The 23,992-nt window shown below is 42.5% G+C and overlaps 1 protein-coding gene across 7 annotated transcripts in view; it reads left to right on the top strand.

Moving 5' to 3' along the window:
* MATR3 (matrin 3) overlaps positions 1 to 22,729 on the top strand; it is a 28,764-nt gene extending 6,035 nt beyond the window's left edge. For 3 of the 7 annotated variants that reach the window (XM_054079797.1, XM_054079796.1, XM_054079795.1), the window contains exons 2-15: positions 3,095 to 4,167; positions 8,970 to 9,031; positions 9,551 to 9,592; positions 9,849 to 9,952; positions 11,105 to 11,157; positions 12,114 to 12,239; positions 12,850 to 12,975; positions 13,160 to 13,330; positions 14,498 to 14,629; positions 16,005 to 16,048; positions 16,538 to 16,931; positions 18,727 to 19,111; positions 19,725 to 19,846; positions 21,445 to 22,725. In XM_054079797.1, coding sequence (XP_053935772.1) covers positions 3,277 to 4,167; positions 8,970 to 9,031; positions 9,551 to 9,592; positions 9,849 to 9,952; positions 11,105 to 11,157; positions 12,114 to 12,239; positions 12,850 to 12,975; positions 13,160 to 13,330; positions 14,498 to 14,629; positions 16,005 to 16,048; positions 16,538 to 16,931; positions 18,727 to 19,111; positions 19,725 to 19,846; positions 21,445 to 21,495 — 2,703 coding nt within the window. In that variant the 5' untranslated portion in view covers positions 3,095 to 3,276 and the 3' untranslated portion in view covers positions 21,496 to 22,725. Of the gene's footprint in view, positions 1 to 902; positions 991 to 3,094; positions 4,168 to 8,969; positions 9,032 to 9,550; positions 9,593 to 9,848; positions 9,953 to 11,104; positions 11,158 to 12,113; positions 12,240 to 12,849; positions 12,976 to 13,159; positions 13,331 to 14,497; positions 14,630 to 16,004; positions 16,049 to 16,537; positions 16,932 to 18,726; positions 19,112 to 19,724; positions 19,847 to 21,444 lie in introns of those variants that run through there. The other 4 variants (XM_054079798.1, XM_054079801.1, XM_054079799.1 and 1 more) reach the window with 4 other exon arrangements.
* The last annotated feature ends 1,263 nt before the right edge of the window (positions 22,730 to 23,992 follow it).

Raw genomic sequence — 23,992 nt, 5'->3', positions numbered from 1 at the left:
GCTAAATCACGTCTGGATCTTCAGACAGCTTTGTTCAGTCATACTTGTCTTGTTGCTGTGACTCAGTTGATGGCACACGCGCTAAAAGCTGGCCTCGGTCCGTGGAGCCAGTGTCTATCAGATACTGACATAAAACCTCTCAGAAGTGCTCCCCGTGAGGAATGCGATGCTAGAATGTTGTATTAAACCTGACCATGTGGAAGTTAAACATTCTTTGGTATGGCTTGGAGAGCTTTCCCCACCTTGTCTTGGTCTTCCTCTGATTTTATAGGAACGGTAGTGGTTAGGAACAGTACAGCAGCATTTGCAAGGCGTCAGTGTTGTGACAAATGGTGACTTCTGGGGATAACTCTCAAGCTTTGTTCTTGTAAGTGCTCTGCTGGAATACCCGTTGTGGTGTAGGGCACTTGACTGGGGAGCACACCCATGGCCAACCCTACGTTCTGTCCTCATCACTCAAGTGTCTTTCTGTCCCGCTTCATGCTTTTTCATAAGGTTGTCCATCTTCGTTTGTGTCTTGTTTTTCCCCCATCTTTCCTGGTTTTATTTTTCCCTTTGCTTCTTTCTTCCATGGGTGTTTGCAGCAGCAGCAGCATACAATGTGGTTATGTAAAACCTCCTTGTGTCCACGCAGCCAAAGCACGGCATGTCATCAGGATCTCTGCAACCCGGGTCCCTGCCAGCCTGGGAATTGTTGGGGTTTGTTCTCTGCTAATCTCTGTGGAGCAGCCAACAGCGAACTGCCAATTGAAAACTGTGACAAGGGGATTAGTGAGCATCTGTTCAAAGAGAAAGGGGGTTTGTGAAGAGCGGAGAACTTTCCTGATGTAGTGAAAACCTGAATAACGCAGGTCCTTGCTTTAACAGCAGGACGCCGTGCCTCTCCTGACCGCATGGTAGCCTGCGGATTCCGTCAGGATCTGATCTGTGCAGCCCTTAGGAACATCTGATTTGATGAAGAACCTATCTGGTTTGGTTTCAAACAGTTCTGTAAGTGTATGAATGAACTGGAGGGGAATTCATGTGTAAAAATGGAAGGAGTAAGGATTAACTTACAAAATTGTCGTAAAGTACTGTGAAGTTCACTGAATGTATGTAAGATAAAGGAAGTGCTGAGGTGAATATTAGTGTTTCTCTCATGTTTGAACTCAAAAATATCTTTTTTTATAATGTATTTAAATGCTTTATATTCAGGTGTTGTGCAGTGTGGTCAGCTTGTCCTGGATCCCCCGTGCAGACTTTGCCTTGTCTGCGCTCACTGTATTCTTGTTTTACTGTTTTCCTCTGAAGCTTCCTGCAGCACTTTTCTGTCTTCTGCCTCAGACACCTTCAGACTTCTTTCCATCCTCATGTTTCTCAATCTTTTATTCTTAACAAAATGTTACAGAATTAAGCTTACTTGAAGTGACTCCAGCATATGTGGATCTTAAAAGCATAGCCGAGACATGACTTTCTGATAACAGAATATGTAGCAAATGGTGTAAAGCAGTCACTTTTCCAAGCTGGAGTTCTGTGTGGGTTTGTGCTTTATGTCGCTCTCAGAATCCACTGTTTTTCTACATAAATGCATAATTTTGTAACACTGAGAATGAAAACCCAAGTGCTTTTCAACTTAAAGAAGAAAACTTTACACACTGTTGAAAGAGGCCTCTGGATTGGGTAGGCAGTTGGGATAACGCTTATAACCTTGACCTTTTTTCTTCTATTTCCAGTACAACAGAAACTGCGTTCTGCAGAACTGGTCCTTCAAGGGAAAATCCTTGCTTTCATTTTGTTCTTTCCATTCCTCCCCAAACGTACCTGTTCTTTGAGAAGCTGATTTCATGTGGAGCGATGCAGTTTGTGCCTGTTTCTTTTTCAAGTGGTTGTGTGTTTTATGTGCATCTGAGTGCCAGTGCTGGATGAGCCGAAGTGCCCTGCAGAGATCTGAAAGGGCTTTATCGCACTGGGGACCTGAGACCTGGCAGAATGTTTTCATATGTGTTGAACTGCTTTGAATTTTGTGTAGCTGTCCCAGGGCTGAAAAGAGTGTGGGGAGAAGTCTTACAGGCTTTTTTCTATTCTGCACTAGAGAAAAAAAACATTTTATTAAATCTATCCATCAAACCATGAAATACGGTGGATATTGATGCACTGTTGAGTTAAAACTTGAAGTGAACACAGTTGAAATAGGAGGTTAGCGTTGTAGCAGGGCACGAGGCAGGGATCTGTCTGTTTAGAGTGTTCTGTCAGGATCTTTAACTGCCACATGTGGTCATGGTATCCAACTGTCGGGTGAGCTGGGAAAGCGGCAGTGTGCTGGTAAGAGCTGTGCTAGGCTGTCCCATGGGGCCAGCTGGCGTGTCGTGCCATCTCCTGACTCACCACACCTCTGAGGAGCAGGGGCTGCCGGGCTCTCCATCCTGGTACTCAGCCTGGCCTGCGTTAGCTTGAGTCCGTATCCAAGAGCTGTTACCCCAATAACCACAATTGGAGCAAGAGGTCTTGTTTACTTCCTGCAAAATGTAAAACTTGTTTTTCTTGTTCACATCTATCTTCACATCAGCAATTTGAATTTTACTGCATAAAGATTGAATATTGAGTTTAGTCTCATTTACCAGATCTTACCACAGAAACTTTTTTCCCAAACTTCAGTTACTTTTAACTTCCTTTTGTCCTACTCTGATGGTATAGGTTTCATTTTCAAATGTGTGTTATATGCCAAAGTCATCTTGGATTCTGTGGGCTTAAGTTTTTTGTGTTCTTCTCGCAGACAGAGTACAGTAATATAGGGAATAAACAAAACCATTAACCAGAGATCAAGGCTTGTTTGCTAGTAACCTTTAGCTGCTTTCAGACATCCCAAACTTCTGAAATTCACTTATCTTCGGTATGAAAGTAGATTTTTGTAGCAGAGGAGTAGTATGCATAGGAAACACTGCTGTATTTTTATCTGAAATAATATGTGTAGGTTCTGGGTACTTCTTGAATCTGTTATGTAATAAAAGCCTTGTAAGTTTGAGATCTTTAATGTTTTTAGATCAACATGATGCATAAGTTTAAAATTGCATCTGTTTCAAGGGATTTATGACTAAAACTGCTTGTTTTTCTACAGAATTGTCTGGTGTTTCTCAGCTTGAAGAAGATCTGCAGTCATTATTGATCCTCTTTCTTGGCGTTACCATTCTGAAGTGAAGTTTGCCTAGCTTTCTAGTGTGAGCTCTCTTTTCAGCCATCTTAAACCAAACAAAAAAGAAATTTTTGTGATCCATACCGTAGACAAGCTCTAGTTCTACAATGTCCAAGTCATTCCAGCAGTCATCTCTGAGTAGGGATTCGCAAGGTCATGGCCGTGACCTCTCTGCAGGAATAGGCCTTCTTGCTGCTGCTACCCAGTCTTTAAATATGCCAGCATCTCTTGGAAGGATGAACCAGGGTACTGCACGCCTTGCTAGCTTAATGAATCTTGGAATGAGTTCTTCATTGAACCAACAAGGATCTCATAGTGCACTGTCTTCTGGTAGTACCTCTTCCCATAATTTGCAGTCTATATTTAACATTGGAAGTAGAGGTCCGCTCCCTTTGTCTTCTCAGCACCGTGGAGATGCAGACCAGGCCACTAACATTTTGGCCAGCTTCGGTCTGTCTGCTAGAGACTTAGATGAACTGAGTCGCTATCCCGAGGACAAGATTACTCCTGAAAACTTGCCTCAGATCCTTCTACAACTTAAAAGGAGGAGAGCTGAAGAAAGTTATGGTAGAGATGGCAGATCATCCACACGGGAACCACCGTACAGAGTACCTAGGGATGATTGGGAAGAAAAAAGGCATTTTAGAAGAGATAGCTTTGATGATCGTGGTCCTAGTCTCAACCCTGTGGTTGACTATGACCATGGAAGTCGTTCTCAAGAATCTGGTTATTATGACAGAATGGATTATGAAGATGACAGATTAAGAGATGGAGAAAGGTGTAGGGATGAATCTTTCTATGGTGAGACTTCGCATAACTATCATAAATTTGACAGTGAGTATGACAGAATGGGTCGTGGTCCTGGTCCCGAGAGATCTCTCTTTGAGAAAAAGAGAGGTGCTCCTCCAAATAGCAATATTGAAGACTTCCATGGATTCTTACCGAAGGGTTATCCCCATCTGTGCTCTATATGTGATATGCCAGTTCATTCTAATAAGGTGAGTTATGCACCAGATACTTCTATTTTCCTTTACGTTGTAGTATCTGTTCTGTTTTTATCTATTTCTCTAATTATTTCTGTAGCCTGGTTGCTTTTGAAATGATCTGAAAGTTGATTTGAGAGTGAAAAAGGCACTTGGTTTATTTACAAGGTAATTGTTAACGAACGCTGTAAACCAGGGCTTTACATTAATGTATTTTGTTTACCCAGATTGCTTAACTTCAAGCCAAACGGCTGTCATCTACTGGGATATCTTATTTATATTTTACATCTACATGTTCTCTTAACCTCAAACATCTGGCACTCAAGCAGTTTTGGGGTGGGTGTTTTCATTTTGGTTGGGTTGGGGGGGTTGCAGCGTATCTGCTGTGCTGTTCAGCAAGCTAGCTCAGCTCTCCTCCACATCTGTCTTGATTGCTGATTTATATGTAGTTAAGATGCGTTCTTGCACAGTTCGGCTTTTTCCCAGTCCAAAAGGAAAGAGTTAATGTAGAGCCCTGGAACTTGTTTGCAAAAGTAAAAGCCACGTGTTAGATTAGCTCATTCTTGCCTTTTTAATTTCACTTTAACACTCTGTCTCATACTGTGGCTGAAATTTGTCGTCATTTTTCTCCTTTTTCACAACTTTCTTAGACACTTCAGACTCACTTGTTGTTGTCACATGTTGCATCTATCCCTGTAGACTCTGCGAGCAATCAGTCTGCTGTTGCAGTATCCTGCTCTGTGTTCCTAGTAGTGTTCTTCACTTGGCTCGCCAGGAGAGTGGATCTTCGGGTGTGCTCGTTATGCCGAGACTTCCCTCTTAGTTTATCCACGAGCAGCTCAGCTCTCTGCCAAGGCAGCAGGGTGCTCCAACTGCCCTGTTTATTCAGATGTTACATTCAGAGCCTTCTCACTTGCAGCTTTTCCAATTTTACTCATCTTGCTTGTTTTCAGTATACTAGGCAATTTAATTGGCTAATACAGTGCCACTCTGGTCGCAGTTAGTGGCTAATTAGCTTTAAGGCCTTCAATTGAAAATTAATACATGCTGGTTTGTACAATTGATACGATGTGGAATTGCTGTTACTAACCATTCCTTTACAGTTACCTCTCGCAGTGCTGCTTCTCTACATCTGATCTTTTTGACACAGGAGAACTGTTCTGTCCCTGCAAGGAAATATCAAACCAGTTTTGGAGCACGCACTGTACGACTCCAGCTGATCGATGAACTTATGTTGCTTTAATTACTCATTATATAAAATAAGCACAGTAATCCGGGTTTCTTGTCTCCTGTATTTGACATTTATTTTCACCAAAGATGTTAAGTGTTAACAGTTTAGATGCCATGTTCGGTTCTGTAAAAGGACTTCATTTGGTTAGATTGAAAACATAAACTTCTGAGGCCCTTGAAGATGGCAACCAGTACTCCTGTAAGTAGGGTTCTTTTTAGCACGCTGTTTTAAAGCCTCATGGTTCTTAGTTTGCTCCGCTGTGCAGATCCAACACGAAATGTCTTTCCAGGTATGAGAAGTATCAAATTCCTTTGACAGCATAACTTAAGGGGGCGACTTCTTCTGTAATATGTAAAACCATCTTTTTTTTTTTTTTTAGGAGTAGGCTTTGGTTTAAACTGTTAGTGTGCTCTAAACTACTAGAGATCGGATCATCTGTTTCTTATGACCCAAGTCTGGGCTTTGGTTCTAATTTCAGAAATCATGTCACTGCAAGAATTTCTTTTTCTCTCCTTTTTTCCTCTGCTTTGCAGAACTAACAGTTACAGAATTTCTTATTTTGTGTCTCCCCTGAAATTGAATCAAGTAGAACTTAACTTTTAAAGTAACCTGATCTGAACTGAAATGTATGGAAAGCAGAAAGGGAATTCTTTTCTTAGCTGGGACAATGTAGATTTACTACTGCAGTATCCAAATCTCATTTTTCCCGCCTCCAAATAAAAATAGCCTAGATTTTTTTTTTTAAAGTGCATGATAAAGCAATGTGTTAAGCTTGAGCAAGGGGTTAAACACCCTTGGTGTGAATTAACCTGGCAGACTAGCCTTTTATTTATCCTTTCTTAGTGGCGTTCTTAACTACTTCTTTAGTTTGATGTGGTCATATTTTAAGACCAGTTTTTCTGTCTTAACTTTGAAGTAAATCCTGCCCCAGTGTTTTTAGGCATTTTGTCAATCCCTTTATCAAGCAGTGAGGTGTTAGGTTCTCCCTGCCAAAGTGAAAGGCTGCTGCAGGATGAGCAGAGGAGTTTGGAGGTGAAACGCTGGCAAGGGAGGCACATCTCCAAGGGAAAGCGTGGCCGTGTCCCTAATAGACGGCTGTCTAAAATTAGGTGCTTCGGTTTGGCCTCATTTCCTGAAGAACAGCATGTCCTCTCACTCACATCAATTGAGCGAAAGGTAACCTGAGTTTTAAGAAGCTCGGTTCTGATTCTCTAGCTTAACTTGGGGCGTTCATGGAAATGAGAGTCCATAATATTCAGTGCCCTGAAACCTTGGCTGGGCAGAGGTAGAGAGGAAGGGAGTCCTGTTTAACCCCAGCTGACAGCTCAGACCACACACCCCTGTGGAACAGGGAAGAGAATCGGGGTGGGGAAAGGAAAACTTGTGGGTTGAGATAGAGGTGGTTTAATAGGGCAGTGAAGGAGAGACAGAATAGTGATAATATGTACAAAAGAAGTACTGCAGGAGACAGTTGCTCAGCACCCGCAGAGACTGGTACCCAGCCCGTCCTGGAGCAGTGAGCCCTGAGCAGCTTCCTGTTTATATACTGAGCATGCCATCACAGGATGGAATATTCCTCAGGTCAGCTGATAGGCTGTGCTCCCTTCCAGCTTCTTGCGCACCAGCAGAGCACAGAGAACTGAAAAAACCCTGGATTTCTGAAAATCAGCTCTGTCCCAGCCCCCTGCGCATTACCTGGCAAGACCTAAACCAATATCAACATTATTGTCCTACTAAATCCAAAACACAGCAGCTACTGGGAAGAAAAGTAACTCTGTCCCTGCCAAAACCAGGACAAAAAGGAAGTCCAGATTAAGAATTGTGTTTAATAAAAAGCTAATAATGGGGATAAGCCATTGCTGAAAGCTTTCCTTGGGGGTGGAAATCTGAAGTTATATGTCAAATCTCACTTTTTTTGCTGATTTAAAAGCATTTGAAATATGACAATGGGATCTCCCAAACTCTGTCCCTAGTTTGTAGGTAATTTCAGTTTGTAATAATTTAAAATTATGTGTAAAGACAGCTTCTAAGCACATGATGTAAAGCAGCATCAGCCAGACTGCACCCAGGTTTAGATGCGTTTGGGTGTTTAATGGACTGTTTTTGTAGTATAGCACTAAAAATTCGTAGCAAGTTTTAAACTGAAGAAACTTTTAAGTGTCAAATGTTTCATAGATAGGAAGGTTTGCTCGTGGCTTTTGCGTTTTTTTTTTTTCATTCTAATTGCTAGTGTATTTATTAATTTATAGTTGTAGAGCCTACACTTTGTGCAGTTGCCAAGAAAAAGTGGTGCCCTCCTTTAACATACTGATAAAATGAGTGAAGATTTCATCTTGCCCCATGTTATATTCTGTGTATCATGGAGTAATTAATAGCAGTACTTCATGGGAGACTTTAGATCCAGGTTTTTCTCCTTTGCGTGAAGGGTGAGGCAGGCTTTTAGCATATGGAAACACTCCAGTAAGCCTCAGGATTGTCTGGCTGGATCCAGAAGGGTGGCTATAGAGTGGTGAAAACTAAAATCAGGGAAAGATGAGGGATTAGGAAGTAATAATTTGTGGGTGCTGAGCAGAAATGCACATGTAGGAGAGACACAAAACAGTCAGTGTAGGTGTTCACAGTGTAAAATGTAGCCTGTAAGAGAGAACCTTGAGTTGTTAAATTGCCCCCAAAGATCTGTAACTGCCCTTCCCTTTGTTTCTCTGAGCCCAAAGCTATCTTGCCCGTGTGTCCCTGCTTGCCTACAGTGGAGTGGCCGTTGGACTGGCTCACAGCCACCTGTGCGGCAGTGGAACCCCTCAGAAATGAGAACGCAGCAAAACTGTTACTTATAAGAGCATAAAGTCCCCAGGCCTTCTCTCATCTTGAATTAAGTAACAGCTTCTGTAATCCAAATAGTCTGCAGAGAAACAGTAAAAGCCCCCATTCCTTCCTAGTGCTAAACCAGCACCAGAAGGAACTTTAGCTGCCTGAGTTTAATTTCATTATTCCTCGTTTGCACCATCTTGGTTTAGATCGCTTTTTCTTGATTATTTCCCTCAGATGGTCATATATTTTTATATGTCACCAGTACACTTGTAGTTTGTCCTAGCTATGCGCTTCCATTTCTTTTAGTCTTTCCTTTCTGAATTCCTTGCAATTTCCTGGCTTTTTTGCAGTTTTAAAATCTTGGGTGTTTAGTTCACATTGATCTTTAAAAGTCTGAGGAATGAAGCAGAGAAAGCAAAGGAAATTCTAAAATCACTGAAGGAAAACAAATCTCAGAGTCCAGTTTAAAAGTGGAAATGGCAGTGATAACGCATGTGTGCCGCAGCAGTTACCCCAGTAGGCTCTGCCCCGTGGAGGCAGGATCAGGCCCATCGAGTGCAAGACACTTCCCATCAGACACGTTTTCACCCAGGGTAGGAGTTACGCGGTAGGTCCAGTTGCAGTGTCTCTGTAAAGCTCTACAGACAGGTTTTGTTATTTCTCTATGTATCTCAGATACTTCAGCTTAGGAGAGAGGACACTGCGCTGTACAACGTTGTTTTGTTAAAACTGCTTGCCACGTGTGGCTGTTAACTTGTGATTGTTTACTTTGCTGCAGGAGTGGAACCATCATATCAATGGAGCGACTCACAGCCGACGCTGTCAGCTGCTGCTTGAAATGTATGATTTTGAAGTACAATAAATGTTCTCGTGGCGTGAGGGCACCTACAGATCAATAATGGGCAATCCTGTTGTACAAAGCGGGTTTAGGAAACCTGCTGTGCCTTGTAAGGAATAAAACCACACAGCTTTTAAAGCACATCTTCAGGACAAAAAGGACATCTGGGTTCATAACTCTTGAATCCCACACATCTGTGTGTAACGTTTCAAAGAACTGGGTCTTAACAGCTGATATCTGTAGTAATTTTTTTACTAATCGCTTATATCAACTTCTAAATCTTTCTTGTAAAAGAACAATTTGTGTTGTTAATTGGCAGACGTGCTGCATACAGTGCAGAAGTGTCTCCCTGAGAGCAGCACTTCCATCCTGTCCATAGGCACGGCTCATCTCTTGTAGTGGGCAGCGTTATCTTGGCTTTTATCTGTCCTAACATGTCATGGTTTTGCTGCTTGCGTGAGAATTACTGCATAGGTAGAGATTGTATTTGTCTTACCTTTTCTTTTTTTTTGTCTTTTAAGATATCCAGAATGGAATCCTGACAGTGATTCAGGACATGGGATGTAAGTAGTAGTGAATTTTGAAGTGTTTCTCTTTTTGTATTTGAAGCAGAGAATATTCCTAACGTATTCTGTGGAACAGCACGCCTCCTTCCCTTCAAAGGGGTCTCTCCCCGAGTGTGCTGCGAGCTGGAGGGCAGCAGTACCAGCAGCTGAAGCTAACGTCTCAGCTGCTCTGCAGAAGTTAGGGGGGCATTAAGAATGAAAGCTTCACAGGTTTTTGAGTGTAAAATTAAGTTGTTTTTTCCCCTCTTTTTAGGGGTGATCCCTTTATGTTGCAGCAGTCCACAAACCCTGCACCAGGCATTCTGGGGCCACCACCACCTCCGTTTCACCTTGGAGGACCTCCAGTTGGGCCAAGAGGTAACATCAGTGGGCACCTGCCTTTCCCAGACGGTTTTATCCTTATCCTTGTTTAAATTTTACCGGTGTCTTAGATCAACAAACCAGAAAGACTCGCACTTCTGACCAGTGGGACAGAAATACTTTAGTTACTCCCTGGCCAAAGACTGGCAGTCGGATCCCATGCTTCCACCTTTCTACCATATGCTAATACCAACCATGTTATTTGCTGGGGTTTTAATTGTGTTTAATTAATCGAAAAATTTTGGACTTGTGTTCTTTGAGGTTTTCTTTGTATCTGTCTTTTGTATAGCCACATGTTGGTGGGTGTTTTTTTTGTGAAACTCAGAAGAATTTAATGGCCTACGTGGTTTTCCCCTTTAAATTTGAATGAATTTGACAAATAGATCTGAATGGCAACCAAGAAATGGAAAGATGGGTTGGTGCAAGTCACCCCTTCACAGGGTAGGGCACACTAAAGAGTCAGGTTCTTGCCTGAAGTTGTTACTTCCTACCTTTTAAGTAGTTGGAATGACTAAAAGAGCAAAATAATTGATTTGCCCAGGTATCCTGACAGAGTACAAGTGTTTTAGACACTATAAAGGCATTTTTAGATGACACTTGCATTCATATGTAATTTCACTAAATTACATTTCTGTTAATTTTTCAAAATATCTCCAACTTCACTTTGAGTCAAACTATATGAAAGGCTTTTTTACGTGTTTCCTAGTAAAATGGGCATTATGATAGAATTGGCGGTGTAGAACCAAAACCAGGAGTGTCTTTCTGCACCTACACTCCATTGCAGTCAATGTATCTTGGAGATCTTGTATTATTTGTGTATGAGAGGTTTTGCTGTGACAAATCTTCCTCTAAAGCAGGAGAGATTTTTCGCTGGGCTTTACTTATTTTCTGCCATTTCTGCAGGTCAGTAAGTGCAAGTCTTTGTCTGATGTTGAACTGAACATATGATCAAGGAGGATCTTAAGTTACAACAGCTCTGAAACAAATTAACAGCCTTTTTAGACTGAAATGAAGTATTTAGTTTCTAACTCATGTTATTCTGTTTTAATGTTACAAGTGACTTGTATTGCAGAAGAGCTCTTAAAAAGATATATTAATACTACTCTTACGGGTTGACCTAAGCTTGCTCATTCTTTTGCTTTCCTACAGGAGCTGGAAATGGAAGCATGCAAGGGCCGAGACACATGCAAAAGGGCAGAGTGGTTAGTATCAGAAATGTGTTTTTTAGGAAACCCACAATTTTATGCCGATACGCCTTTTGCTTGCTTTTGTAAGATTTTTTTTTTTTAAATGAATACGTTGTTTTTAAAAGAGAGCTCAGGTTTTATTTGTGTGGAAATACCGAAGCTTTGGAATAAGACCAGGGTTTCATTGTGCCAAGTACTCTACAAAATCTTCGTTCCAAAACTGTACAGACCCTATTTAAACATTTCGATACGATGAGACTGTGGGACATGAACATAGACCCCTCACCACAAGAAGGATGTTGAGGCTCTGGAGTGTGTCCAGAGAAGAGCAACGAAGCTGGTGAGGGGCTGGAGAACAAGTCTTATGAGGAGCGGCTGAGAGAGCTGGGGTTGTTTAGCCTGGAGAAGAGGAGGCTGAGGGGAGACCTTATTACTCTCTACAACTGCCTGAAAGGAGGTTGTGGAGAGGAGGGAGCTGGGCTCTTCTCCCAAGTGACAGGGGACAGGACAAGAGGGAATGGCCTGAAGCTCCGTCAGGGGAGGTTCAGGTTGAATATCAGAAAAAAATTCTTCACAGTAAGAGTCATTGGGCACTGGAACAGCTGCGCAGGGAGGTGGTCGAGTCGCCTTCCCTGGAGGTGTTTAAGGAACGGGTGGATGAAGTGCTGAGGGACATAGTTTAGGGAGTGTTAGGAATGGTTGGACTCGATGATCCAATGGGTCCTTTCCAACCTGGTGATTCTGTGATTCTGTGATAGAGAAGGGTGACTCTGGCAGACAGGCGTCTTCCTCTGTGCCAGTCTCTGGAGGTTCTGCGCCTTTTCCGTACCCATCTTGGTTTGGGCACTACTGTAGATGTAAATATTCTAACAAAATGGTAAAAGTAGAGCAAAACTTGTCAGACTTTCTTATTGAATTAGCTGATACGTATTTCCTCTTCACGTTGTGTGTGCATGCTTTGTCTTCAACAGGAGACCAGCAGAGTCGTTCACATCATGGATTTTCAGAGGGGAAAGAACTTGAGGTATCAGCTGCTTCAGCTCGTTGAACCATTTGGAATCATTACCAATCACCTGATTCTGAACAAGATCAATGAGGTGAGGTCAGGCTCCTCGGCAGCACCGTGGGCACTGCTGGTGTCTGCAGAGTGCTGACACAGCTTAATTAGTGCAAGAGAGTTTGCTTGGCTTCCAGGCAAGATTGCATGTGTGTCACCGAGGTCACATCTGTGAAAGGAAGAGTGGCTGATGTGTTTCTGCCGAGAGCAGCTGTAGGACTGCATTTGAACTAAAGTAGTGTTTAAAGAAAATCCTTCTTGTGGCTCATTCATAGCTTCCTCGAAAATACACCATGCTTGCAAATTCTGTTCTTGCTCTGATAGGCTCTGAAATCTTACTTAGTCCTAGTTTGTATTACACGGAGTTAGATTTTGAAGTGTGGAAAAATCCAATTTCATAGAAGAGAAAAAGGAGGAAGCAAATGAATAGTCTGAATCCAAATATAGGGAGAATGTAAACAAAGTAATTCTGTTTGTGAGCTTAAATAGTGTGTGAAACCTATGCTGAGCAATGTGGGTCAGATAGTGTAACCAGAGGGGACGTTATTTTTGTTATGCAGCTCTTCTTACCAGAAAGCAAGAGAGAGATTTTAAACTGAAATACTGATTCTTGAAAGAACAGTGCTTGATGTGTTTTTATTTGATTTCAGGCGTTTATTGAGATGTCGACCACCGAAGACGCCCAGGCCGCAGTGGAATACTACTCCACAACACCCGCGCTGGTGTTTGGCAAACCAGTCAGAGTCCACTTGTCGCAGAAGTACAAGAGAATAAAGGTAACAAACGTCTGCTTTTTACCATTCCTTCTTTTAATCCAGGGCAGTCGGTGCTGGGGCCATTGCATTTACGTTATTCCTAACTTATGTATCTCTCGGCTGTATCAGATTAATCAAGGCAGAGTCACCCATATGTGTTTTACATTGTATATACTTCAAAAATGTAATTACTTCTGACGTTTAGAAACCAGAAGGTAAACCTGACCAAAAGACGGAGCCACCAAAACCTGAGCTTGGGCGTGTGATTCACCTCAGCAACTTGCCTCATTCGGGATACTCCGACAACGCAGTGCTCAAGCTGGCTGAACCGTACGGGAAAATAAAGAACTATATCCTCATGAGAATGAAGAGCCAGGTAAGTACCCAGAACGCCCACCTGTGAAGGTGGGAAGCCCAGGGACCTGCTTCCCACTGGGGCTCTACCACAGACCAGGAATCGTTAGGAGAAAGCGTAGGGGGTGTTGCTATCTGGCTTCCTGCAAAATGTTATGGTAATGTGAGCTGCTTTGAAAGAACACGCCCCATCTGAGGAAAAGGTGTATTTAGTATTGAGACCTACTATTTTTTTGTTATGCAGATTTCTAGGAGTCTTGGAGCTTTTTTTTAAGGCTGAAAATCCTATGAAACATTAACAAATACGTTCCACTATTACACACTTCTTTCATGGACCCTTTAGATTTCGTTGTTTACACGTAAACAAAAGTGATCCTGCTGTGGCCCCCTTACTTTAAAAACTATGTGCTTTACATGCGGATAGTGACCAGCTTTGCACGTGCAAGTACACGAGTTCCATGAACACGCTAAAGTCAAAAGTATTAAATTCTCATTTTTTTTAAGCTTTGTCCCAGTTTGTTTCTCCATTTAATTCAATAGGAAACCCCAGCACTTTTTCCGAGAGTTCAGTGCCTGTATCCCCTAATACCGCACTTGTGCTAGAATCTGTGGCCTGACCTCTAAGAAGTCCTTTCTGACCTTGTTTTGCTGGAAAAATAAAATCCCTTGTGGTCTAGGATGAGCGTGGAAACAGCTTCCTTCTACTTGCCAGTGACATTCTAGCCCAGATGTCTTTTTAAGAGCTTGATCAGCAAACTCTGTGTCACGGGCTTGTTTCTTGGAGGAACACCTCAACGCAAAGCTTACAGACCGGCAGCTGTGGCCTTTGTTTCGTGAAAAATAGAATACTGTGGTAGTTTCTCAGCTACCCCAGAATTCCCAGACAGTTAAGTGCCAAAGAAATGAGTTTTGTGGTCAAGATACTTTTTATTTGGAATCACTACCTTGCAGATTACTTAAACACCTGTTGAATTTCAGAATGCTCTGTGGGACAGCATTTGCTGAATTAAAAAGCCAGGGATATACTTTGGCAAAGTTATACATGTACAGCTATTGGGAGAGGATGGTTCTAGCTGATGGATCTTGTAACATTGTTTTCGGCATTTGAAAAGAATGTGTTTTTAAGACAGATAGCCTCACCCGGAAAAGCATTGTGTGATTCATAGCCATTTTTAATGTCTCTTTTCAGGCTTTCATTGAGATGGAGACCAGAGAAGATGCTTTAGCCATGGTTGAACATTGTGCCAACAAAGCACTTTGGTTCCAAGGCAGATGTGTGAAAGTGGATTTATCTGAAAAATACAAGAAATTGGTGTTAAGGGTAAGCAGTGGTTTTAGTTCTGGAATTGCAGTTGAAAGTGTGGAATAGAAGAGCACTGTCACTGGCAGAGAATTCAGTGCCACTTGTACAGTGCCTGGACTCACTTCCATATCTCCTGGCCACTAAAGCGCAGTTACTTGGCATGAGTGTGGTGTTAAGAAACCTAGCACAAAGCAAACGAATTTTCTTTTCAGATGAAACAAAACCCAAAGAACTACGCGAATTCAAGGTTTAGAGTAATTAGTGCAGGTTTTAGCTACAACTTCTCTATTTGGGACGTTCTGTAGTGTGGGTTCTTTTTTTCTTGCCCCCTCTGAAGCGGTCAGTGAGTAAAATCAAGCTGGGTGGCAGAACTATGAGCTTGTTAATTCCTGGCTTTTCTTTTTGCAGCTGCTGGTCAGTCTGTCAGTTTTGCTGTACATGTACTTGTTCATAGAGAACAAAGACAAAACGCTATTAGAGTGTCCTTTTTAAATGAAGTGTTGCAACGTAACGGGTTTCCTGCATTGGATGCTATCCAGAGGCTTTTTTCTTCAGTACCAGAGAGCTGTTTCATTCCTGTTGGGGACACTAACGCCAACCACCTAGATAGATCGATTCAGTCTATAATCTAATTCAGAATTATCAGAACTTAGGGTGCATAATGACTGCGCCTTTGGACATGCAGCTCGTAGCGAGGAGGGAAGGGTTGGCTGATGGAATTTTCTTTTATGTAGCAGCATGCTAATGCTCCTGCAGTTACAGTACTTCTTCCATTGGATGAGAACAGTGGGTAGAGAAGCAGGAGACATCTGAACTGCCAGACTGTTTCATACATAAGCTTTCTGTTGTGGAGCGTGAAGAGATCTTACTGTTGCACACAGTCGTGCACGAAAAATGAACAGGTTTTGACAAATTCAAATACTTAACCAATGTATTGAATGTTTTCCATGTTAGTACCATACAAGTGGGGTTTTTTATTCGGTAACTCCTAAATAAGCATTTTGGATCTCCAAAAGCTTTCCCTGTAGCCCGCTGTGGTGATGGCAGAAGAGCGTGGATTAAGACTGATTTGTGTCCTCTGCGCCGCACTGTATCAGCTCATAAACAAAAGAAGGATCTTGTTTGATTCTTCTGGAGCAGGATATTTTTTTTTTAATTGAATAACTGATTACTGCTGTGAGCAAAGAAGTGGGATTCTGAGGTTGGTAGGGTCCTGTCTCACATAATAGCGTTTCATTAACTGAGTGCTAGGTGGGAATGGTGAGAGTACCTGTGGGTGTCCATCATGGGTAGCACTGGGCCAGGTCTCGCTGTCTGCTCTCAATTAGTGCTGTAGCAGCTGTATAAATGATTTTCTACTGCGATTAACAGTTTCTTTTTAATTTGATTTTAGATTCCAAACAAAGGAGTTGAACTGCTGAAAAAAGATAAAACTAGGTAATTTCTTATTGCTAAAGCATGATGTTGTTTAAAAGAAACAGGAGAATATCTTCTCCAGAGTATGGAAATGGCAGAAACAAAGTCAGCCAAGTTCTGAGATCAAACTGTTGTTTGTTATTCCCTGAGATTAACTGTTCCCAATATCCTACCTACACTCTTCCTCTAACAGTAGAGATTTCACAGTCACTTTAGGAGGCTGCTTCTCCTCAGGAAATCTTTTCCAGGCTTTAATTATCCTTGCCTTCCTGCAAATTAAACCCACAAGCAGTTGTCCTGGCTTGTAAGGACAGCTCCTCCTTGCAGCAGCCTTTTGCATGTTTGAAGAATGGTTTCAAGGTTTCCTTAGGCCTTCTGAGCTAAACATAAACCTCTGCAAACTAAAACTCACTCTTCTTCAGGCTTGTCTAGAAAAATATAACCTACCTTCTTCTTTTAGTCATTTCCGGGCTCGCTCCAGGTTTACAAGGCTGTGTTCTTTGTTCTTAGCAGAAAGAGAACCTATTCTCCAGACAGCAAAGATTCTCCCAGCGATAAGAAATCAAAACCAGATGCTGCTCCAAAACCTGAAGGCAGCAGTGGAGAAGAAAAAGCAAAAGAGGAGAAACAAGATGATGCAGCCGAGCCATCAGGCACTAAAAGCACTGAACAGACAGACCAAGATGAGCCGAGTTTGCTCCTTGAGTCTGAAGATGAGCTGCTGGTGGATGAGGAGGAAGCAGCAGCACTGTTGGAAAGCGGCAGCTCAGCAGGAGATGATGCAGACGTTGCCAATTTAACCGATGTGACTACTGAAGAGAAAAAGGACACAGCTGACGAGGTGGCCGTGAAAACTGAGGGGAATGTTGTGCCCAATCCAGCAGCAAAGAAAAAGCTGAAAAAGGTAATTGCACAGCGAGGTGCCTGAGCGTGGGAAACCCCGAGTTAAATATCACACCACAGCACATTCTGTGTCTAATCATTTCTTGTGGGTCTGTAACTCTTCCAAAAGTGGAAGAGCCCATTGGATGCAGCTTCTGAATGGAATCGGTTATAAATCACTGTTCCTGTTTTTAGAGAAGCTGTTAAATTGTGGGCTTCTTCGCATGTTGTGCCTGAGGTTTCTTATCTTTCTCTTCCCTGCTTTTCTGAGCGATGGGAAGCAGCAAGGGGCTGGGTTCTCCCCATCAGTTTCTCATGGGACTGGCTGCCGTCACTCTTCTGAGCGCAGAGCAGAACAGTGATATTCAACAAATTGTTGATTTGGGGCTTGAGACTGATCTAGACTTGGACAAAACTATGTGTATGGCTGCATTTGTGCTTAGCCAGAAAAGTAGGAGAGGCCATTGTAGTTGGCTAAGGCTCCTTTTCAGTTGGAGGGGAAAAAACACAGTTAGCTTCATGATGTCTTCAGCCGTAGGCTACTTGCTGTGACCGTCCTTTTTTTTTGCCAGATGATCCCACGCTCAGAGTTTTATGTCCTAAGCTGCTTTTTTCCTGTTCACATCATTCTCACATATGTGCAGTAACGTGGAAATTTTTAGTAAATTCATTGACTTGGAATTTTGTTTTGCAGAAAAATCAGGCGTGTCCCTTATCCTTAACGGAGGAGGTGTGTGTGGTTTTCTGTTCTGGGGAGCCTTCTGTCAGGAAGTCAGTTCCGTGGTGTTAGGATAAATATTGCTCATGCCAACTGCAGAGATTATGTCTTTCCGGGGGAGGGGGGTTGTCTCTTGTGATAAACTGCCTCAAAACCCAAACTTGCTTCCTTGAAGACCCACATCCTCGGAGCACAGCTGAGCAGCTCGTGCTCTTTCTGTACAACTCCTGATTGCTGGTAATGTGGAATGCTGATGTCTCTGTGTCAGCCAATTTGTTTAAAAGGAATCAGCATGCAGGCAGATTCATTGGCTTCTAATGAAGCTGGATTTTAAGAGACCCTCCTAGTTTTGGTGGGTGGTGGGTTTGGGGTTTTGTTGTTTGTTTGTTTTCAGTGCAGAAGCTCCAGGCTTTTCGCTGGTTAAAAAAGAGCTCTGACTCTTTTTCTAAATGATCTTCCTCCTCTTAAGAGGGCACAGAGTGTTCTGGTAAGGCACAAGCGTGAGTTTGGGGATCCTGTGCAAATAGGAGACTATGAGGGTCTTGAGGGCCTCCAAAAATTTCATAATGAGCCCACAAAGGCTAAATAAATCCATGGTCATTAGCTCTGAAAATCTGCTCAACCTTGTGCTCCGAGATGTGCTTCCTAGAGCATCAGCATCGATCAGGTCATGGCAGTGAGATTTAGGCTGGTAGAGCGGTCAAGATATCTTAGATGGAAACAAAAGTCATGCGGTCCAAAATGACCTCCACTTAAAATACTCTTGTTAGAAGGACTTTCAGAGTAAGAGTAGAGCCAAAAGAGACTGAAATTAGCATGTTCAGCATCACACGTTGATGTGTAAAAAGAGTGGATCCTCGTGATGCAAGAAAACTTGCTCTGAAGTTGGACACGCAGTCCCGAGTTAGTGGAGTATGTTTGAAAAGAGCCTGTTTCACCTGTGCATGCTTGAGGGATGTTTTGAATGAATGAGGTAGGTGTTGAAGGAAGAGTTTGAGCATTATTCCAGGGAATCCAGAGAAGGTACTGCTCTTTGGAAACTTAGGAGAGTTGAGGAAATGTTTAATAAGCTGACACAAGGAAAACATTTTCTCGACAGCGATATGTGGGCGGCTTTCCACGGAGCATGGAAGGTTTTGTCACTCTGGATGAGGTTGGCGATGAAGAAGACTCGGATCATCAAAAACTCCGCAAGTTGGCAGCAAAATCTGCTGGCAAGAACGATGATAGTTTGGCAGAAATCAAGGTAGACAAGATTGAGGAGCCAGAGCAGGAAAATGAGACATTAGAAAATGGAACCAAACCTGAAGAGAATGCGAAGGCTGAAAGTGTTGACGCTCCTGATGCCACAGCAGCGCAGGATGCTGAGAACACCCATGAAAATACCGACACCCAGGAGGAGCAGGAAACAAAGAACGTCCAAGAGAAGCCTCTTGTTCCGGATGAATTCAGGATTGGTCCGTACCAGCCAAACGTTCCTGTTGGTAAGGCTGATTCTGTTTCTTTTCAAACACAGCCCTGTGCATCGCAGTAGCGTTTCTCATTTCATTTGACTTTTATTTCTGGCAACGCATTGCCTCTCAGCTTTCCATTTCAGGGCTTCCCGCTCTTACCCCCTCTTCACTCCTCCCCTAACCCTAGAATTTTGTTTCTTTTTTCCCTTATTTTCATACAGTTCTTCATAACACTTTCCTTAGGCAGAAATTAAATGGGAAGAGAGATATTTTAGCTACACAAATTCAATTTAATAGCAGAAACCGCAATAGTGGTATTAGTTTAGATCCATACTAAATAATCAGAACTTGGAAACTGATCACGGAACATTGTTAGTTCTTTTGAAGGAACCAATAAAATGGGCCCTTAATCTGAAAGGTTGATTTTTGAATTTAAAAAACAAAAAGGAAAGAAAAGCCTGCACATTTTTAGTTATTCCTAGGCCCTGGCTTGAATAAACTAAACCAAGGACTTTTAAAGATAAAGCAGCTTTTAATGTAAAGTGATTTATGGTTTTAAGGTTTAGCTGAAATGACATATGACATTAAAAGAAATGATGTAGAGTAGATCTCTTAGTTTATTTTGTGGTGTTTACTTCTCTAGGTGTGAATTATGTGGTACCCAAAACAGGGTTTTATTGCAAATTGTGTTCCCTGTTCTACACAAATGAAGATGTTGCAAAAAAGACCCATTGCAGCAGCCTTCCTCATTATCAAAAGTTGAAGGTAAGGCAAACACTTGTTCATTTTAAATGGCGTGATTCTTTCCTGGGGACTAGAGCTGACTGAGACCGGACTGAGGAAGAAAGAGCTTTCAGGCAGTGGAAATTGGCTTATTCTATATCTCTTAACTCAAGCTGGACCTCTGTAAAACTTCATCATTTGAAAATAAAATGCAAGGCTCACACTTTAGAGATGGGTTCCAGCATTTTTTTGGTAAATTTGGATGAAAGACTGCATTCCAGTTGGAATAAAGGCCAGGCTTAGAAGTAGTGGTGCAGAGTAAATACAGATGACTCGATCCCTTCCAGCTGTCCCTTTGAGAGCATTTGGAACAGAGCTGAAGCTCAAGTTTTTATATATTTAAAAAAAAAAACAACTCAAATCCATATTTGCAACTTCTGATTTTGTGAGCATGTTTTACAGTTTCTAATTGGATCCGGTATCACATGATTGCATGGCATGAACGACAATGCTGCTGCTGTATTTCTGTGTACCGTGAGCTGCTTTTAAATTTCACCTCTGAGAAAAGGAAACCCTAACCAAAATTCTAATAACGATGCAGTGTTCACATAAACTGACTTCGTAGCAGTCGTTTATTGAGCCGAAAATGAACCCCAGGGGGTCCATAGAAAAGAAGGTGGCGTCACAGACTCAAAACATTTGCTTTCTCCTTTGCGATAATAGGGAACCCTAAACAAAGACAGGGGCCTGGAAGGCAGATGGCACAAACAAATGTAACAAAGCAAACAGCATCGAGAAGCAGATCAGAAAATCAATTCGCATGCAGAATCTTGTAGCAAGAAAACCCCACCTCATCCATCACCCATAGCTTTTTTTTGTTTGTTTTTTTTCCATTGAGGTACCTGATTGTGGGACTGTAAAGACGTGATGTAAAGGGGGAAGCGGGGAGGGGGGAATCATCCCGATTTATTAACCTTTGTCACTTGCTTAATTGCCACTTGATTGGATTTGCTTTTTCTGTGGCACAACTGAGTAGCGAGCTGCTCTGGAATGACTCGTAACATGGGTGGGGTTTTGGAGTGGGGGCCGGAGGGGGAAGCGAGGGTTTGTTTCACGCTGGCAGGGCACTTCTCAGGCTGGCACTCTGGTTTGCTGCGAGAGCCGTAAGCGTAGATAAACAGATGAATTGATATCGCTGCCAAACACGTTGCAGTGACAGCAAACTCCTCAGGCTTGACCCTTCTCTAGGGAGGGGATGTTTTTTCGCTGGCTTTATATTGGCCAGTTCCGAGCAGGTAAGTGGCGGAGTCGCTGTCACAAGACCACAGCAAACTGAAAGGCGATTCCCCAGGTTTGCCGGCCTTTGGGAAGGCGCTGGTGGCAGGGCAGGGGATGTTTGCCAAGGCTGCCAGTCGGTGTCGGCTGGGCCGAGCTGTGTTTGTGGTGACAGGACGGTGACGTGGGGCTTCTGAGCAGCTCCCTTCAGTGTGCCCAGAAGTGCCAGCCCTGTCGGTTACACCATTGGCAGTTCATATCCACAGATTGTACGGCTTGGGAATCAGATTTATGTTTGTTACTGATAATGTGTCTGTGAGAAACTCTTTAAATACATCCAAAATACGGTTGCTTTCTTTTAACAGAAAATTCTGGATAAAATGGCAGAAGACCACAGGCAAAAGAAAGAAGCTTAAAAGGAAGGAAGGATGTAAGGAAAACAGTGGCTTTGTTTTTAATGTTAATCTTTTTTAAAGGCAGTACAAGTAGTAGATGGGAGTACTGTATTCTTTTTGGTTTTAGTGAAACACAGTAGGCATCCTAGGTCTCTTCATGTGTTAAATGTTGTAGCAAACAGCATATGCAGTTAAGTTAATGACAAAACTTTGTTCTTAAAGTGAGAATGGCAACAAGTTTTCATTTTGACACTTCAAGCTGTTAAAGAGAAAATTCTTGCACCCTTGTGGAACGCTCATCTGTGAGAAGAAAACTTCATTTAAGTGACATTTACTACTTTCAAGCTTCAGAACTTGTCTTTGATTCCATTCTCAATAAAAAATACAAAGTAACACTGTATTTTTATTTTATCTAGAACATTCCGTATTTCAGTCTGAGCCTATTAGATACCTAATTTCGAGTGTAAGGCTGTCGTTGCATTTCACTTTTGAAAAGTTTTTAAATGTAAGTTGCATTTTTAAATGTTGAATTGCAGTTTCTTTTAATGTCATTGCTGTTATATAGCAAGTAGGAAAAGTAGCGATTAGTCAGCTTTACAACTTTGTGATCTTTTTTTCCCCCTAAGCTCTCAGTAGGCTTTCTTATTTGGCTCTTCTGTGTATTTTTAGTGAGACGTAAAGGCCCATTCTCCTCCGACCAGTATTATTTCCTTGAGCTCTTCCTGCTTTGACTTGAATCTTGTAGCTGTTGTACATCTCTAGTATATTCAAAAGCAGCGTTTGAGTCCTGAAATGTAAAAAAAGTATCTTTATATTCTTCACATGTAATTTTTTCATACCTGCATTTTAAAACAGTTTTTGTTAAAATCTGGTTTCGTCAAGAATCTTTAGAACCGTGCTTTTAATGTTACCTGCACATGTGAGATGTGAACGGGAAATTGCATGTGTAACCTGTGTTTATCTGTAGTTTGTTATTTACTGCTTATTTGTGAATTCAGGTTACTAAAGTGATTTACCAATAAACAAAGCTAGGCAATGGTAATCTGTTATAGATGTTTGGCATGTTAACCACTGTGTCTGCTGAGCCCCTGACTCCTGTGTTCATGATGCCACACTGAAACTCTAGCTCTCTTTAAAATTTGCATGTTTTAACACCTGTGATTTAGCAGCTTTCTGCATAACTCTTCTTTCTTGTTCTTAAAACCTCTTTTGTTTCCAACCAAATTAAAACATCACTTGTTAAAACACTGGTAGGTACATTCTGCTCACGGTTTGATTTCTTGGGTCCTGTGGTATTGTCGCCAATGATGAAGTTCAAACTGCATCACAGTCATGTGGATAAAAATAGCTGGGGACAGTTCTTTCTGCTGGCGCCTCTTGGCTGACCGGGAGGCTTCAAGCGCTTTGGGGGTTCAAGTGTAGGAGGCTGGATCTTAAAGAATTGATTTACTCCAGCAAAGCCACCTAGCAGACAGGAGGTGGTGTGCTTGTGGAAATAGAACTTGTCTTTCCAGCTGTGGCTTTCTGCTCTTGCAACCTTGCAAAAAGGGGAGGTAGGCAGTCCCTTTTGTGCAAGAATTAAGTCTAACTTCAAACATTTCCCGCTGCCAGGGGAGCAGTTCCTCTGGGGACTCGCTGCATAGAGTGGGAAATGCTAATGAACAGCTAATGGTGCAGATTTTATTCAAATGGTGTATCCAAATTATAAAATCTTACCATGCAGTGACTCACTCTTGCACTTTTACAAAGATAAGTCACTGCTTTGTACATGGCACTCATCGCTATGCAAAGTCTTGTTTGTGTTTGCATTACATTGAATGGATTTCATCCCATGATTTAGTCTTAAATACTATTGTATGGCTTTCCTGCGCCCCTGAAAGAAAGTGCAAGCACTGGCTACAGCCCCAAGGATGTACTTGGAGCCCCACTTGCTTGTGATGACATTTGTCATTCCTCTGTCCCTGAGCGGTGGCTGAGTTCATGGGCTGTGCAGAGGACCCCCATCCAAAGCAGCCAGTGCTTGGCAGTCATCCCCTCCTTTCAGAAGGTGGGAGGTAAGGAGGTATGTTGAGCCCCAGCACTCACCCCTTCCCATAGGCCGTGTGCAGCTCTGTGGTTCAGCTGTTAGGACAGCTCTGTATGCGTTAAAGCCACCTGTCCTTGGCTATTCCCTGTGTTTCAGTAGCTGTTCCGCTACAGATCTTGCAGCTGCTGTGCTCAGCCTGTTGGGAGTGCTGAGAGTCAAACCCCATTGAGGACGCTGCGCTGTGTTTAGTGCCTGAACATAAAGAAATCCCCCAGGTAAGGGAGTTGCAGCGTAGTCCAAAGTCAGAGTTGCCCTTTGCTCCCATTGACTTCTTCCACTTTCACTGGATGCTGATGCCCAGCACGTGTGCTTTCAACGCCCTGACGAGCTGGATGGAAGTCTCGTGCACAAGATGCTTTCCTTTATTACATCCGAAATAAGTCAGACCTAATGTGCCTCTGTAAAATGCCTGCTCTTCACATGCAAAGCACA

This window comes from Cuculus canorus, chromosome 14 (genome assembly GCF_017976375.1).
Source record: "Cuculus canorus isolate bCucCan1 chromosome 14, bCucCan1.pri, whole genome shotgun sequence".
Classification (NCBI taxonomy): domain Eukaryota; kingdom Metazoa; phylum Chordata; class Aves; order Cuculiformes; family Cuculidae; genus Cuculus; species Cuculus canorus.
Note: the sequence above shows the minus strand (reverse complement) of the source record. Positions and strands in the feature narration are given on the sequence as shown.